This window comes from Erpetoichthys calabaricus, chromosome 10, assembly GCF_900747795.2.
Source record: "Erpetoichthys calabaricus chromosome 10, fErpCal1.3, whole genome shotgun sequence".
Classification (NCBI taxonomy): domain Eukaryota; kingdom Metazoa; phylum Chordata; class Cladistia; order Polypteriformes; family Polypteridae; genus Erpetoichthys; species Erpetoichthys calabaricus.
Genome location: NC_041403.2, coordinates 94,393,556 through 94,410,555, shown reverse-complemented (window position 1 = coordinate 94,410,555; position 17,000 = coordinate 94,393,556). Strand labels below are relative to the sequence as shown.

Genomic DNA, 17,000 nt, shown 5'->3' with positions numbered 1-17,000 from the left:
GTGAGACCCCTCTCCTACATAAACTGAATCCTTTTTATGTTAGTTTTGAACCAATGTCACAAAACCATTTGGTTGTTTTTTTCTTATTCCTGCTGATCTTTTCCTGTTTTTCTTATTCCTGCTGATTTTGTCGTCTTTGTCACAAAGGCTGATGTAAAGATAACTTTTAAACTTTTAAACACAAAGCTGAAGGCCTTGTTGTTTGTACCTGGCCATGTTTTCAAAACTTGGACAGACTAGCTGGTCCCTGTTTCTTGCTTCAATTCTGTTTAAATCTGCTTTCTGTTTAAACACAAGCAAATTACTCCAGGAGTGAAGAAACATCGGGTTATCTGCTTAAATAACTATCATCCAGTATTGTTTATATCTGTCTTAATGAAAAACTTTGACAAGCTGGTAATGACATACATTAAACACCAGAATGGCAGTTTAGACCCATCACTATAACCAGGTCACAGAAGATATAATTTGTTTTGTTTTACACACTGTCATCTCACAATAATACTGTAACACCTTTGTCAAAGTATTCTTCGTAGACCACAGCTCAGGATTCTGCACTATACAGTAATATTACTGATACCAAAGCTCATTAATCTAGAATTTCTCACCATCCTCTGTAACTGGACTTTTGAAGACCATACTGTGAACACTAGCAGAGACATGTTTTCTTCATTTATCCTCAGTATTACAACTTACTTTTTTTTACTCAAATTATGGCTAGAGACATCTTTAATGCCATCTTCAAGTTTGCTGATGGCACCATCATTGTAAGCCTGATCAGTAATAATGATGAGTCCGCTCACAGAGATGAAGTAAACGACTTTGCATGCCACAACAATAACTGCAGTTCTTAATACCAGCAAAATGAAAGTACTTTGTATACTTTGTTTTTACTTTACAATTATATCACAGTCCAGTATGGCCATTGTTCACATTCTGAATGCAAGGTCTTGCAGGGGGGTACAGAAAACATTAGATACAATTGATGGAGAAGACCTTTCATCAACTTTCATCATCACATTTACATAGTCTTCATAGTCATATTTACATAACACATTTACATTGTTATCTAAATTATCAACTATCAGTCACACAGGTAATAAGATTTTTTCTCCTTCCATCCTCCCTGCAGACAAAAACTAAAAACTGTGATTTAAGAACACAGAAATTGATAAAGTAAGTTTGATTTATGAATTACATACTAAAATATTTGAGCTGTATAAATGCCTACTTTAATGGAAACCAAATTGGAAAATCAGAAATCTGTAAGCTGTGACTACAGGTGTTTGGTTATTGTTTCTTATTAATATTGGAACAACCATACAGTTGGGTATAAACACAAGGGGGGGTTATTATGTTTGTACAGTAGATAATAAATAGTCAAAGGTCTCATTTGTTTCCCTCTATTCAAATTACAGTAAATTATGCCTTCTTGTAACTCTATTTTTATATAAATCGTCCGGTTAAATGTGCTTGTTTTATACATGTATATTACAATAAATGCGACAGAGAAAGCTGCACTTTCACTTCTTAGGAATGATTTAGTTAACAAAGAAAACACACTATATTATACACAAGTCAGAAAGATGAGGAATCAGCTGAATGTCAACACACATCTCAATTCTCACTATAATGGAACTCTTCGTAAGTACTTCTTTCCTTGTTTCTGTAATGCAAGAAGGCTTTCCCTTAGAGACTGTTAGGAAGAATCCTCACCCCATCAAACACAACTCTGAAGATCAAGAGTTGTTTTCATTTAATTTTATTTAATCAGATAAGAAGGAGGCAGAGACAGTTTGTCAATGAAGATTTGCTAAGTTTTCTTTTGTGCTTTTAAGTTTATTTGTTTTTGTGTTTTTTTTTTTGATCTGGGATGTGCTTTAGAAAAAGATTGACAGTTTTATGTATACAACACAGATTCCAGAACACGACCATATATGCTCTATGTAAGAAAAAATTACCCCTCCTTGAGCCGCCACCATATCATGGTGGAGGAGTTTGCGTGTCCCAATGATCCTAGGAGCTCTGTTGTTCGGGGTCTTTATGCCCCTGGTAGGGTCACCCAAGGCAAACTGGTCCTAGGCGAGGGACGTGACAAAGAGCGGTTCAGAAAACCTCCTATGATGCATACAAACATTGGATGGCATTTTCTCTCACCCGGACGCGAGTCACCGGGGCCCCCCTCAAGGTTGGGCTCGATGGCGAGCGCCTGGTGGCTGGGCCTGCACCCATGGGTCTCGGCTGGGCACAGCCCGATGAGGCAACATGGGTCCCCCTTCCCATGGGCTCACCACCTGTAGGAGGGGCCAAGGATGTTGGGTGCAGTGTGAGTCGGGTGGTGGCCAAAGGCGGGGACCTTGGCGGTCCAATCCTTGGCTACAGAAGCTGGCTCGTGGAATGTCACCTCTCTGAAGGGGAAGGAGCCTGAGCTAGTGCGCGAGGTTGAGAGGTTCTGGCTAGATATAGTCGGGCTCACCTTGGCGCACAGCGTGGACTCTGGAACCAGTCTCCTTGAGAGGGGCTGGACTCTCTACCACTCTGGAGTTGCCCCCGGTGAGAGGTGCCGAGCGGGTGTGGGCATACTTTTTTCCCCCCAACTTGGAGACTGTTCATTGTGGCTCACCCCGGTAAACAAGAGGGTAGGGTAGCCTCCATTCGCCTTCGGGTGTTTGGGGTGGGGAGGCGGGTCCTAACTGTTTGCGCATAACAGCAGTCTGGAATACCCACCCTTTTTGGAGTCCCTGGAGGGGGTGTCAGAAGGTGCACCTGCTGGGGACTCCCTCGTTCTGCTAGGAGACTTCAGTGCTCACATGGGCAATGACAGTGAGACCTGGAAGGGTGTGATTGGGAGGAATGGCCATATGTGCACCTGGCACCAGGACACCCTAGGCCTCAGTTCGATGATCGACTTCGTGGTTGTGTCATCGGACTTGTGGCCACATGTCCAGGACCCTTGGGCAAAGAGAGGGACGGAGCTGTCAACTGATCACCACCTGGTGGTGAGTTGGCTTCGATAGTGGGGGAGGATGCCAGTCAGGCCTGGTAGGCCCAAATTTATTGTGAGGGTCTGCTGGGAACGTCTGGCAGAGTCCCCTGTCAGAAGTAGCTTCAACTCCCACCTCCAGCAGAACTTCGACCACGTTCCGAGGAAGGTGGGGGACATTGAGTCTAAATGGGCCATGTTCCATGCCTCTATTGTTGAGGCAGCTGACCGGAGCTGTGGCCATAAGGTGGTCGGTGCCTGTCGTGGCGGTAATCCCCGAACATGTTGGTGGATACCAGCGGTGAGGGATGCCCTCAAGCTGAAGAAGGAGTCCTACAAGACCCTTTTGTCCTGTGGGACTCCAGAGGCGGCTAACAGGTACCGGCAGGCCAAGCGGAATGCAGTTTCGGTGGTTACGGAAGCAAAAACTTGGGCGTGGGAGGAGTTTGGGGAGGCCATGGAGAACAACTTTCGGACGGCTTCAAGGAGATTCTGGTCCACCATCCGGCATCTCAGGAGGGGGAAGCAGTGCAGTGTCAACACTGTATGTGGTGGGGATGGTGCGCTGCTGACTTTGACTCGGGACACTGAGGGTAGGTGGGGGGAGTACTTCGAAGATTTCCTCAATCCCACTAACATGTCTTCCAATGAGGAGGTAGAGCCAGGGGACACGGAGGTGGGCTCACCCATCTCTGGGACTGAGGTCACCGAGGTGGACAAAAAACTCCTTGGTGGCAAGTATCTCAGGGTCTTGTTCACGAGTGAGGGAAGAATAGAGTGGGAGATCGACAGGCAGATCAGTGCGGCATCCACAGTGATGCGGGCTCTGCATCGGTCTGTCATGGTGAAAAAGGAGCTGAGCCGAAAGGCAAAGCTCTCAATTTACCAGACGATCTACGTTCCTACGCTCACCTATGGTCATGAGCTATGGGTAGTGACCGAAAGAACAAGATTGTGAATACAAGCGGCTGAAATGAGTTTCCTCCGCAGGGTGTCTGAGCATTCCCTTAAAGATAGGGTGAGAAGCTTGGTCATCCGGGAGGAGCTCAGAGTAGAGCCACTGCTCCTCCGCACCGAGAGGAGTCAGATGAGGTGGCTGGGGCATCTGATCAGGATGCCTCCTGAACGCCTCCCTGGTGAGGTGTCCCGGGCACGTCTAACCGGGAGGAGGCCCCGTGGAAGACCCAGGACACGCTGGAGGGACTATGTCTCTCGGCTGGCCTGGGAACACCTCAGAATTTTCCCAGAAGAGCTAGTAGAAGTGGCCAGGGAGAGGGAAGTCTAGGCATCTCTGCTCAAGCTGCTGCCCCTGTGACCTGATCTTGAATAAGCTGAAGAGGATGGATGGATAAGAAACAATTAACTGTTACCGCAAATTTTCACAAGATTATTGTATTTATGCAAATCAAAAGGAAAAAAAGGCACGCTTTTACCATGTTTAAAAAAATGATGAAGGTTAGAAACACAAGGTTTCAACTACTATATATAGAAATCTTAAAGTTTAAGCTGGTACAGCCCTTTAGAAACTATATGAAAATCATGCTTTTAAAGATGGAGAGATCCACTATAGAGTTTCCAGGGACATAATCTCCTTTGTAGATTTGGTGTATTCTGAGCAATCATCTAAGTGGAATAAAATTTTGGTTCAGTTCCAATTAAGATTATATATAGTATTATACAGAATGAATACTGTGGCGAATAGGTGGCGAAGGCTAAAGAAAAGGCGTATGATGAGTTGTATGAAAGGCTGGACACTAAGGAGGGAGAAAAGGTCCTGTACCGATTGGCTAGACAGAGGGACCGAGCTGGGAAAGATGTGCAGCAGGTTAGGATAATAAAGGATAAAGAAGGAAACATACAAGCGAGGAAGGTGTGTTGAGAGGGTGATGGATGAAGAGAATGAGGGAGAAGGTTTGATGATGTGGAGATAGTTAATCAAGAAGTGCATTGGATTAGCAATGAGGAAGTAAGGATAGCTATGAAGAGGATGAAGTATGGAAAGGCTGTCGGTCCAGATTACATACCTATGGAAGCATAGAGGTGTTTAGGAGAGATGGCAGTGGAGTTTTTAACCAGATTGTTTAATGCAATCTTGGAAATTCAGAGGATGCCTGAGGAGTGGAGAAGAATTGTACTGGTATCTATTTTTAAGAATAAGGGGGACGTGCAGAGCTGTAGTAACTACAGGGGGATAAAAGTGATGAGCCACAGCATGAAGTTATGGGAAAGAGTAGTGGGAGCTAGGTTAAGAAGTGAAGTGATGATTAGTGAGCAGTATGGTTTCATGCCAAGAAAGAGCACCACAGATGTGATGTTTTCTCTGAGGATGTTGATGGAGAAATATAGAGAAGGCCAGAAGGAGTTACATTGCGTCTTTGTGGACCTGGAGAAAGCACATTGCAGGGTGCCTTGAGAGGAGTTGGGCGTGGCGGAGAAGTATGTAAGAGTTGTACAGGATATGTACGAGGGAAGTGTGAAGTCTGCGGTAGGAGTGACGGATGAATTCAACGTGGAGGTGGGATTACATCAGGGATCAGCTCTGAGACCTTTCTAATTTACAATGGTGATGAATAGGTTGACAGATGAGATTAGACAGGAGTCCTCTTGGACTATGATGTTTGCTGATGACATTGTGAACTGTAACGAGAGTAGGGAGCAGGTTCAGGAGACCCTAGAGAGGTGGAGATATGCTCTAGAGAGGAGAGGAATGAAGGTCAGTAGGAACAAGACAGAATAAATGTGTGTGAATGAGAGGAAGGTCAGTGGAATGGTGAGGATGCAAGGAGTAGAGTTGGCGAAGGTGGATGAGTTTAAATACTTGGGATCAACAGTACAGAGTAATGGGGATTGTGGAAGAGAGGTGAAAAGAGTGCAGGCAGGGTGGAATGGGTGGAGAAGACTGTCAGGAGTAAATTGTGACAGACGGTTATCAGCAAGAGTGAAAGGGAAGGTCTACAGGACGGTAGTGAGACCAGATATGTCATATGGGTTGGAGACGGTGGCACTGCCCAGAAAGCAGGAGGTGGCAGAGTTAAAGATGCTAAGATTTGCATTCAGTGTGATGAGGATGGACAGGATTAGAAATTAGTACATTAGAGCGTCAGCTCAGGATGGAAGGTTGGGAGACAAAGTCAGAGAGGCGAGATTGCGTTGGTTAGGACATGTGCAGAGGAGAGATGCTGGGTATATTGGGAAAAAGGATGCTAAGGATAGAGCTGCCTGGGAAGAGAAAAAGAGGAAGGCCTAAGAGAAGATTTGTGGATATTGTGAGAGAAGATGTGCAGGTGATGAGTGTAACAGAGCAAGATGCAGAGGACAGGAAGATATGGAAAAAGATGATCCGCTGTTGCAACCCCTAATGGAAGAAGCCGAAAGAAGAAGAAGATTTTACAAAATGAATACTGACAGTCTATTTGTCTATTTATTCAGGCTAACACACATTTATTGTGTTTGTAAGCATATATTGTAATGAGCCTGAGCCTTTGCAGTTCATTATATAAACATTTTAATTATTACAAAAAAGAGAATGGTGCTCTGAATGTTTTCAAACTTTGATTACAATACAAGAGTTAACAACAGTCATAATTTTTGATTAATTCATTTATTTGACTGCTACTAATTGTGATATCGTGTCCAGGTATAGTTCCTGCTTTTACCCATTATTACTATAATTCAGTTGTAGATTATAGTTCCATGCTACCCTCTTCTGGAGAAACACTGTCATGCTGTCATGAGTTCATGTGACCTCATGCCTAGCACCTACTTACATACTTAAATTTTTACTATCAGTGTAGCAATTGGTTATAAGCAGAAACAAGAGACATATGCCATCACAAAGCCATCATCTCTTTTTGTTGTATTGGTCAAAAGGTAGACTTCAAATAATATAGCCAGCCTTTGTACTCAAAGACATCATCAATGAAGTTTTGCCCACAGACTTGGCAATAACAAAAAAGTGAAAGAAAAGGAAAAGAGAACAGGGATACAATGATAGCGAGCTCTTGTGGAAACTGAGACTGACTTCGTGGTCACATTGAGAATACAGGCAAGGAATCTTTATAATGATTTTGATTATCAGAAACTGAAGTGGATTTAAGGCTCTTGGAAAATAATTGCTAGAGTGGAAGGCTTGGCTAAGCAGGTGATCAAACTGGATGCAATGGTGAAACTGGTTTTTAAGGTGAAAGAAATACAAAAAAATACATATGTCTCAGTATTTTCAGTTACTGGTGAAAACTTAAGTAGAAACAATCTATACTTGGCCAAGCTGTCTGCCTTCAGTCTGTTTTAAAGTTCAGATTCGACCATTTAAAAAGAAACATTTTGTATATACAGCATATGTAATGTTTAACAATAATCATTTAGATTTAATATTTAAATGCAGAAGGTATCTAAGAAAGTTTAGATGTCAGATCTATTCCAATGATTGTTATTCATATTTCCATTCTAATCATACTGGTTAATACTAAATTCATTTGTTTGTTATAATCCTGACTGGTTCACATACTTGCTTCCTTCCTCATCATTATTTTCCATTCTTAATAATTAAAACATTCTGAACATACAAAAAGTGGTTCTTTCTGATTAACTCATTTGATTACAAGTGAAGAAACTTACCTAAATCTGCTGCAGTTACACTCCTCTGGCCTGGCCTTCTTGAGGTGACCCCTAACCTCTCTCAGATTCTTGATCTTTGTCTGCAGAGTTTCAATCTGCCAGCACAGCAAGATGACAATTAATTACGCTGTACATAACCACATTATTTGTTTATATCATTATAAGACTTGAACATATACAGGTTTGCTGGATATGGTTTTCTGCCTAAGACTTCATCTATTCTGCATTTGACTAATATCAGAAAATTTCTGTTTCTTCTTAAGACAAACTATGAAGTTATTGATACAGCTTTCTCTATGGAAGTATTACAATAAACTGATGCTTTGCCTTATGAATATTCTCGTTGGTCAGACTACAACACTCTGATAAACTGAAAACCAGCTCGATTTTAAATCACTGCAATAAAATGTATTATATGACCCATGTGCTCCCACAGCACTGCCCATTAGGGAGTCATCACTTATGATACTAGGTACAAGTAAGAAACTACTGGCTAAGAACTCCACTCCCCTCTTTGTCTTGCCTTCATATGCACATTGGATTAAGCCCCTTTCTATCTTATTATTTTCCTATTGTAAAAATGCTTTATGTAAACAGAGTAGAAAACACAGCGTGTCATTGATGGAGCAAAAAGGCTAATAGGTCTTTGGTGGAGAAGATGCCTGAACACTAAACCACAGACTGCAAATGCCATGAAAACCCTCCATCTATGCAACTAATCTTTGTTTAAAATTCTAGAATGAACCTAATCAATAATTTAATTTTGACTGAAGACATTTTTTTTACCCATGCTAAGCCTACTCTCTGGAAATATGTGTAAAACAAATAAATAGGAACAAGCTATGCATCTACCTCATGGTCAATGTGAAGTTTGTGGTCTTTCCAAGCCTGCAGAGACTTATAGAGGTCTGTGTCACACTTTACAGTATCATTGGCCAGAATGTAGCACCTTCAACAAAAAGCCCAAACGTCAAGTGACTAATGTGCAATGAATCAGCCAGGAAAAAAAAAAAAGATGTTAAAGTTGAATCCAAATAAATGTTTAGACAAGAAAACTGCACTACCTGTGGGTAACTTTGATGGAAGTGGGAACCATTAGTTCATTTGTGCTCCTTGATTTGGTAGTGCTTCCCATTCCACTAAACTCTTCCTCATCATCGCCCTCTTCTTGCAGGTAATATCGTTTACTGATGTTTTTTGGCACAACAGGCTGATATTCATCCTCTAAGTCCAGACTGTACAAGCGGCCTCCAATCTCCACTGACACAGATCGGGTAGAGCGGTTACGGGCATAACTCTTGTTTGCTTTCATTTCTGCAGGTTATAAAGGTTTAGTATAAATCTGAATATATATATAGCCACAATACACCAACATCTTGGCATAAGTTATTGGGGGAAAAGTATATTATTTGCTATATTAATAATTTTATACATTGGAAAGCTAATTGGAATAATGTCAACGTAGATGAATGATTCAGTTCATTAAATAGTTAAGGCAGCTCATAGATCTAGAATCCTGACTCAGTTACTGCCTATATGAACTTTGTGTTTTCTGTCCGAGTACGTATTGCAGTTTCTTTTATCTTCTTAAATATGTAAAAATTACATTCATTGGTGTCTCAAAACTAGTTTATTGTGAGAAAGTGTATGTCTGTAGCTTCCTAAAACACAGAATGGTTTTCTGCTTTGTGCTGATGCTGCTGTAATATCCTCTGGGTACCTGTAACTTTGTAAAGAAGTCAGTTAATTTAAGAATCATTTTATCCATTTAACAAAGCGACCACTTTGTTTTTGTTTACATACATTTTTTGCATGCTTGTTAGCAGTGTACTCATGTGGAAAGACAGTTGTGTTACTCACAGATTTACCCATTTTGTTTTATGCTATTTTCTTTGAAAAGAATTACTTTATGGTATATTACACAGGGATTTAGAATATTTTTGTCAATCTGGGTTTAAAGATTTTCATCATCGTCATGATTTTTACTCTGCTTTTCTGGTGTTCTGATTACTTAAACCATTATTTACTAATGAGAATATTAGCAGGACTGGCACTGAAGTAGTTGCAGCCTTTGACACTTTCAGTGTCATTTGCCTGGTTATCTGCTTTGCTCGATGTTAATTGTCATTATTACAGAAAATATAGGGGACAAAATAAACATACAAATTCAAATTAATAGAAAAACAGCATAAAATGGTTAAGGATAAATATAAATATTTCTAAATATTATTAATGTAAAAAATCATTCTGCTGTGCATTTCTGAATGTAGAACAAGTGAAGACCGACCAACTAATTAAATGAGATTAATTAATGAAAATTAACTCTGGTTATGAAACTGGCTGAAGCAAAAACCTGTAGCCACCATGGCTCCACAGAACTGTGTTAGTAAAACACAAATATAATATACAGTATCTAACATAATATGACATTTATTTAAGACTAAACCTTGTGCAGAGAAAATGAGAATAATAAAAGAAAACAAAAGCTTACTTACTCTTTTTTACAAGAAGTTTCTTTCTCTTGACATGGCTCAGGCGGTAATCTGATGTTTCACAGTCACAGTCGTCATAGTTCCTCCCATAATATTTTGACTTGTTGCTTTCCACTCCCTGCTTACCCACTAATGCTATACTGCTCAACCCTTTGCACTTGTGAAGCCTTAGTTTCCCAGTAGCATCTTCCACACATTGCCATTTCTATAGGAATACAAATAAGCAGCACAAGAACAGTCAGCACTTGCTGTTTCAAAACACTCTGATTCCAAGTGCAATATCATTTATGATCATAAACTTCTAGGTTTACTGTTAGCTTTATTCCTGAACATTTTCAGTAATTTAAATATGAACTGTTCCCTTTAAGCACCTTAAGATGACCTTCCTCTCTGCTTGTGAACAATGATCTCCTACTCTCTTTTCTGAGTACAGAGCCGAAAGCATGCATAGTGACAGGAAATGCAATATTTTATTTCAGTTTTTTTATTGGTAGTAAATTTTCAAAAATATCAAAAATCTTGTTTTCACTTTGTCATTCTGGTGTATTGAGTGTTCTACTGTACATTTAGCTGAATGATACCAATGAAATAAAATACTAGAACCTCATTTTAGCTGCTTACAAACCTGCTGATAAACAATGTGTTCAATTCATGCATTTTTGTTTTTTAAGTTCCACTTTAAACTTTCCATTATTATTTAATTTCTTTTTGTCCCGTTCTACTTTAATTTATCAAATTGTAGGCATTGAAAACATGGTTTGGAGTTGTATACACATGTAGTGTGTGTCATTCTCCTCTCCACAGTATTAGATGGTCCTGCAGTGTTTTCTTTTTCTTTGTCTGACAGTATAAAGATCTCTTTAACAAACATGGTCTTCAAGTTCTTCATGTTTTCATCATTATAGTACAAACTGGGTGTAGGACCTTTGCACTTCATTGCTACATTCTAAAGATGTTACCTCAGGGAGGATGTAAATGTCTGCTTCTTGACTTGTCCACTTTTAGTTGAATGCTTCAATTTATTTTAGAGACAAATAAAATAAATAACTGATTAAACATAATACCTGCCCAAGTTGTTCACAGGGGGTTTGGTACTCGGCTCGTTGACAGAGGTCCTTGACCCGCTGGTACTTGGGAAGGAAGTTCTCCACTTGTGAATCCACCTTTTCATCATTTCTCTTGTGTAACAGTTTTCTAAAAGATATAAAAATAACTAATATGACAGGAGCTGTTTATCACTATAGTTTATTCTAAATGTGCAAATTTTATGCTGTATGCTGAAATGTGAGGGGCTACTTTATTTCACGCATGTATAAGGGTAAAACTGGACTAAAACATAATCTCAACCCACTTTCTCCAAAACAGGCTTAGAAGATTGGATTTTCCTGTGCACTGTGATTTCCTCATTCTTCCCAAAGATATGCATCTCAGGTTAACTGTAGACTGAAAGTGGCTGTGTGAGTGTGTGTGACCTATATAATTGACCGGTTTGGTCCTACCTTGAGTCTTCATGTCCCTGTATTAGAATAGGCAGAGTGGAAAAAAGAGAGACTAAATGAAACCAGTTAAAAAGAGAGACAGGTTTGTTATTAGTTCTAACTACAACAGCTCACCTTAATCTGACAGGAGGGAAGACTGTCTGTGTGGATGAGAGGCTTAAAGAATAGAACTGAAATTTTAAGAAAGTGGATAAGGAATACATAACTTCAAGAGATCTACTGTGACATAGGGTTTCAGTCTGTGTAGTATTTATGATTCATTTCATTTTTCTTGCGTGTGTGTGTTTCTAAAAAGAATTGCTTGAATTAGCTATATTGGTAAGGGTGTGGCATATGTATCTAATATAATTCTGTCCCTCTGCCTATATGCTGTTCATTTGATTCTCCTGTTCACTATGTTCGCAGTCAAAATATTTTCCTAACTTGATCCTTTCATCATCTGTAGTCATCCTGTCCAGTTCAGGGTTTCTAGGGCCACAGTCTGTCCTGGTAGTCCAGGTGGAAAGCAAGAACCAATCCATTACAAGAAAAAAGAAGGGTACACCAAGCCAATGTAGAGTCACTAAACAACCTAACATGCTTATCTTTGGGATATAATCAGTACTGAATACAAACTAGAGCAGACATAGGGAGAACATGCATACTCTATACCAGTGGTTCTCAAACTGTGGGACGGGCCCCCCTAGGGGTGCGTGAAGATGTGAGTGAAAAAAAGAAAACAAGAATCGAAAATATGAAAAATACATCTATCGAAACCAAATAACTTAAACTACATTCTGATACTAGAAAAATAAATATAGAGTTAAATAAATGTCAATAAAAGTTAAGTAGGTATAATAAAATATGCATCTATGATATTTCATTGACTAAAAAAGAACAAATTGGCATTAGTGGGCTCCTTTCAAAAAAACGTTAGGGGGGCGCGATTAAAACTGTTATGGAAGCTCGGGTTGCAAATACTTAAAGGTTGAGAAACGCTGCTCTACACAGACAACAACTGGACCAATGATTCTAAATAAGTCTGAGCTGCAAGGCAGATGCACTTATTACTCTGTTGCTAAGATGCCCTGTTTTCATATTAGCCTTTGGAAATTGAAGCCAAGTTGTATTATTAAAAAGGACATGAAAATCACTGATAGTCCTTCTACATTACAAAAGCTTTCTCTTATGTTATCATTGAAGTCCTGTACTTCCGAAGACTTACCCTCTTTCAACAAGGAATGAGTCTCTCCAGACCTTTCCCTTCTTGTTAAATTGTAACCTGGGGAGAAAACACAAGCACATATAAAAAATAAATAAATAGAAATAAATGCACTTGTTCATTTCAATAGTGTCCTCTCAAAGTGCCTTTGAAAGAATGAGGGAAAGTTCTTCTGTAATGCATAGACTGACAGTACTAAAAGGAAGTGTCATGGAAGCATCCAGTCAACAGTATGCTGTTTCGCTTAACTGAGGAGAATGATTAGCACAAGAACTCCCAGAGCTCATAGCTGCTTATCCCTTCACAACAGAGGGGTTTTGCTGGACAATAACCAGACATGATGTATAAGGTTTGTAGCATTGATTGATTTCCATTTAATGGTTAAACCTCAACTTATCATTTATTAAAGAGTTAAGCTTCCGGATGGAAACACTATCAAAGGTCAGAGCAAGAAGCTGAGGAGACCTGATCAGTCATACTGAGAGTCAGTTATTAAACAACCTGATTCACGTACCCATTGGCAGAGACTCACAGCTTTAGGCTTATTCAAATATATTATTGTTATTATGATTATAGTCACATTTTAATTTTACAGACAAAAGTATCAGAGAAAGATGTAATAATTCATATTAACTTAAAACATCAGGGAACATTAACAATTGTCAGAATTCATATCTTTTAGAACATGAGAACAATCTAGACAAGAACAGGCCATTCAGCCCAACAAAGCTCGCCTGTCATATCCACTTAATTCTTCTAAAAATAATATCAAGTCGAGTTTTGAAAGTCCCTAAAGTCCTACTGTCTACCACACTACTTGGTAGCTTGTTCCATGTGTCTATGGTTCTCTATGTAAAGAAAAACCTTGTTTGTGCAAAATTTACCTTTAACAAGTATCCAACTGTGTCCCTGTGTTCTTGATGAACTCATTTTAAAATATCAGTTTCAGTCCACTGTACTAATCCCCTTCATAACTTTAAACACTTCAATCATATCTCCTCTGTTTTGCTTAAACTGAAAAGGATTAGCTCTGTTAATTTTTCATATTTCATCCCCTGTAGCCCTGGAATCAGTCTAGTTGCTCATCTCTCAACTTTTTCTAGTCCTGCTATGTACTTTCTGTAACCTGGAGACCAAAACTGCACACAGTACTCCAGATGATGCCTTACCAGTGCATTATAAAGCTTCAGCATAACCTCCTTGGGCCTGTACTCTACATATCAAGGTGCTATATAACCTAACCTCCTATTAGGCTTCTGAACACCATCTGGCAGTTGATAGTGACAAGTCCACTACTTTTAAGTCCTTGTTATAAGGTGTACTTTTGATTTTCAGACCTCCCATTGTGTATTCAAACCTAACATTTTTACTTTCCACATGTAATACTTTACATTTACTGACATTAAATTCCATCTGCAACAAATCGGCCCAATCCTGCATGCTGTCCAAGTCACTCTATGAAGATTCAACAGATTCTACATTATCTATCAATCCACCTAACCTGGTATCATCTACAAACTTAACCAGCTTGTTACTTATGTTAGTATCCACATCATTTATATATATATATATTAAAAAAGGCAGCGGCACTGGCACCTGTGGGACACCACTCTTTATATCGCCCAATTCTGATAAGGTTCCTTGCACTATAACCCTCTGCTTCCTGTTTCTGAGCCAATTTTGCATCCTTCTACAAGCAACACCCTGAACTCTCACTTCTTTTAGTTTGATGCCCAACCTCTTATGTGGCACCTTATCAAATGCTTATATAATATATGCTACACTTTGATCATATCCTTTTGTTGCTTCCTCATGTAGTACTAGGGTGTTGTACCGTGTGAGAAGTCAATCAAAATGACAGCTTTTATTGGCTAACTAAAAAGATTAGAATATGCAAGCTTTCAGGGCAACACAGACCCCAAAGGGCCTGAGTTGCCTTGAAAGCTTGCATATAGTAATCTTTTTAGTTAGCCGTAAAAGGTGCCATGTTGCTTCCTCATAGAATTCCAGCATGTTGGTAAGACATGACCTACCACTTCTGAACCCATGCTGACTGTTCAGTAACATTCCTGTTCTTGCCATGTGTCGCTCAATCTTAACCTTAAATCCTTCCATTAAGTTTTTCTGTGATGCATGTTAAGCTTACTGGCCTATAAGTTGTTTGGATCTGCCCTGTCACCCTTTTTATATAATGGGATGATATTTTCCATTTTCCAGTCCTTCCGAATCTTTCCAGTGCATAGTGACTTCCGAAAAGAATGTGTCAAGGATTTATATATATATACAGCATATATACACTTGCTAACATCCTTAAGAACTTTAGCGTAAATATTAACTGGTCCTGGTGCTTTGTTCGATTTTAGCCTATTTAATCTAAGCAGTACTTCTCCCTCTACAATTCCCAAATCCCTCAGTACCTCCATAGTAATATCTTTTACTGCTGCTATTCAGCAAGTTGGTCCTTTTTTGAAACAAAAACACTTAGACAACTGTCACCAGTCAGCAAACTTCTTTTTATCTGAAAAGCCCCTTTATTTTACAGTGACAAGCCAGATATGGCCTATGGGCAGCATGAAAACACTACAGATCTCCCAGGTAATGGGACTCCCCAGAATATGATTTCTGAGGCAGGGAAGCCAATTTATTCCAGATTACAATGGGAAAAGACCCATGAGTGAATACCATATTTTTCCCCCTCTGTGGCAACAAATGAAATTTGACATATTCACTTTTAATATGAAGTTCTCCCACTGTCACAAGTCTTTGTGCATGAAGGTCCTTTAGTAAACAACAGTGTGGAAAACGGTTAAGACAAACAATCATTATAAACAAAAGTGATTCATTGGTTAGCATTGTGTGTGAAAGATTTACTCTACAATTCAGAAAAACAGTCAACTTCTATTTCTCAGAATGTATTCTTATTGTCATTGTTCATGTGATGTTAAAAGATTTTATATAAAAAAAAAAAAGTGAATTTATGCTTAAACTTAACTTTCAACCAAAGGATACTTACACCACCTAAAATGCACTAACCATCTCTGCAGAGACCTCTTCTGACCAAACAAGTGCAAAATATTTTCCACACCCTCTAGCTATATTTACAAGATCAAAAACTGGTGAATGGCCACATCGTTGTAATTCTTCCAGAATGCTAGCAGTACCTATTCACTTGATGTTCATTGTCCAATAGTTTAAGGATTGATTTTCCGTCCATGTCAGATGGAATGTCCAGCCCAGCAATGTCCAGAATGGTAGGCGCTAGGTCAATGTTCAGCACGATGTGAGGATTTCTGCAAATTGATAAAATACAGCTGTCAAGTTATTTCATAGAGTGTACATATATGACCAGAAGAGGGAGCTGTTTCATCATATTCAATTTACATTCCTCCAGTCTGCCATCCATTCTTGAAATTAAATTTCTGAATTTATATGTGACATAACCAGGAAAAAAAAAAGCATTGTCATTGTCACAACATGGTGTAAAGGGGTGCAGTGTTAATAAATAATTAAACAGTTATTTGTTTAGTTTCTACTCTGCTCGTTGCCTATATGGAATTTAAATTCTTCTCACATTGCTACACAAGCTTTCAGGAATTTGGAATCCTTCCTGTATCACATTTTCCTGCATATTGAATTAACACGAAATTCTATATGAGCCATATGTACTGTATGTGTGAGTGAACAGCCTGGAGTGGTTCCTTACCTGATTTTACTGTGTAAAGGGTTTAGTTCCCCTCAACTCCAAAAAGCAGATTGTGACATTAAAAATGAATAGATGGAAATCAACATGTTAAACACAAAAACAGACAGTACACTCATTTGTTGACTTTCTGTATTCAGAGAGGAAAAACTGAAATTGATAACACAATCCACCTTGTCAGATACAAAAGATGAGATGATCAGCTGGTGCATAATTGTCCTTGATATTCCAGAATGGGTGTCCCATAAAAGGTAAAACAAGATGGTACAGCATTGTTATCGGTCAAGAAGGGAAGTCTGGAATTATGAGGAACAGTAAATCACTCCATTCAAATTTGATCATTTATCATTCTTTGGGGTGAAAGTATTAGATTTTAAAATATGATTAACTATAATACAGTACTTACTTGCAGATCTGCTGACCCATACTCCTTATTAAAAGTGAATTTAGTTACTGTATCTTACATAGCCTTAAACTATGATAAACAAGTCTTGATTAGCAATTTTAA

At 39.2% G+C, this 17,000-nt stretch overlaps 1 protein-coding gene across 2 annotated transcripts in view; it reads right to left on the bottom strand.

Annotated features, from left to right (window-relative positions):
* sulf2b (sulfatase 2b) overlaps positions 1-17,000 on the bottom strand; it is a 368,243-nt gene that overhangs the window by 26,248 nt on the left and 324,995 nt on the right. Inside the window, exons 8-14 of one of the 2 annotated variants that reach the window (XM_028811627.2) lie at positions 15,954-16,082; positions 12,796-12,852; positions 11,157-11,286; positions 10,096-10,297; positions 8,665-8,914; positions 8,453-8,549; positions 7,601-7,695 (exon numbers count right to left, since the gene is read on the bottom strand). In XM_028811627.2, coding sequence (XP_028667460.1) covers positions 7,601-7,695; positions 8,453-8,549; positions 8,665-8,914; positions 10,096-10,297; positions 11,157-11,286; positions 12,796-12,852; positions 15,954-16,082 — 960 coding nt within the window. Of the gene's footprint in view, positions 1-7,600; positions 7,696-8,452; positions 8,550-8,664; positions 8,915-10,095; positions 10,298-11,156; positions 11,287-12,791; positions 12,853-15,953; positions 16,083-17,000 lie in introns of those variants that run through there. The other variant, XM_028811624.2, reaches the window with a different exon arrangement.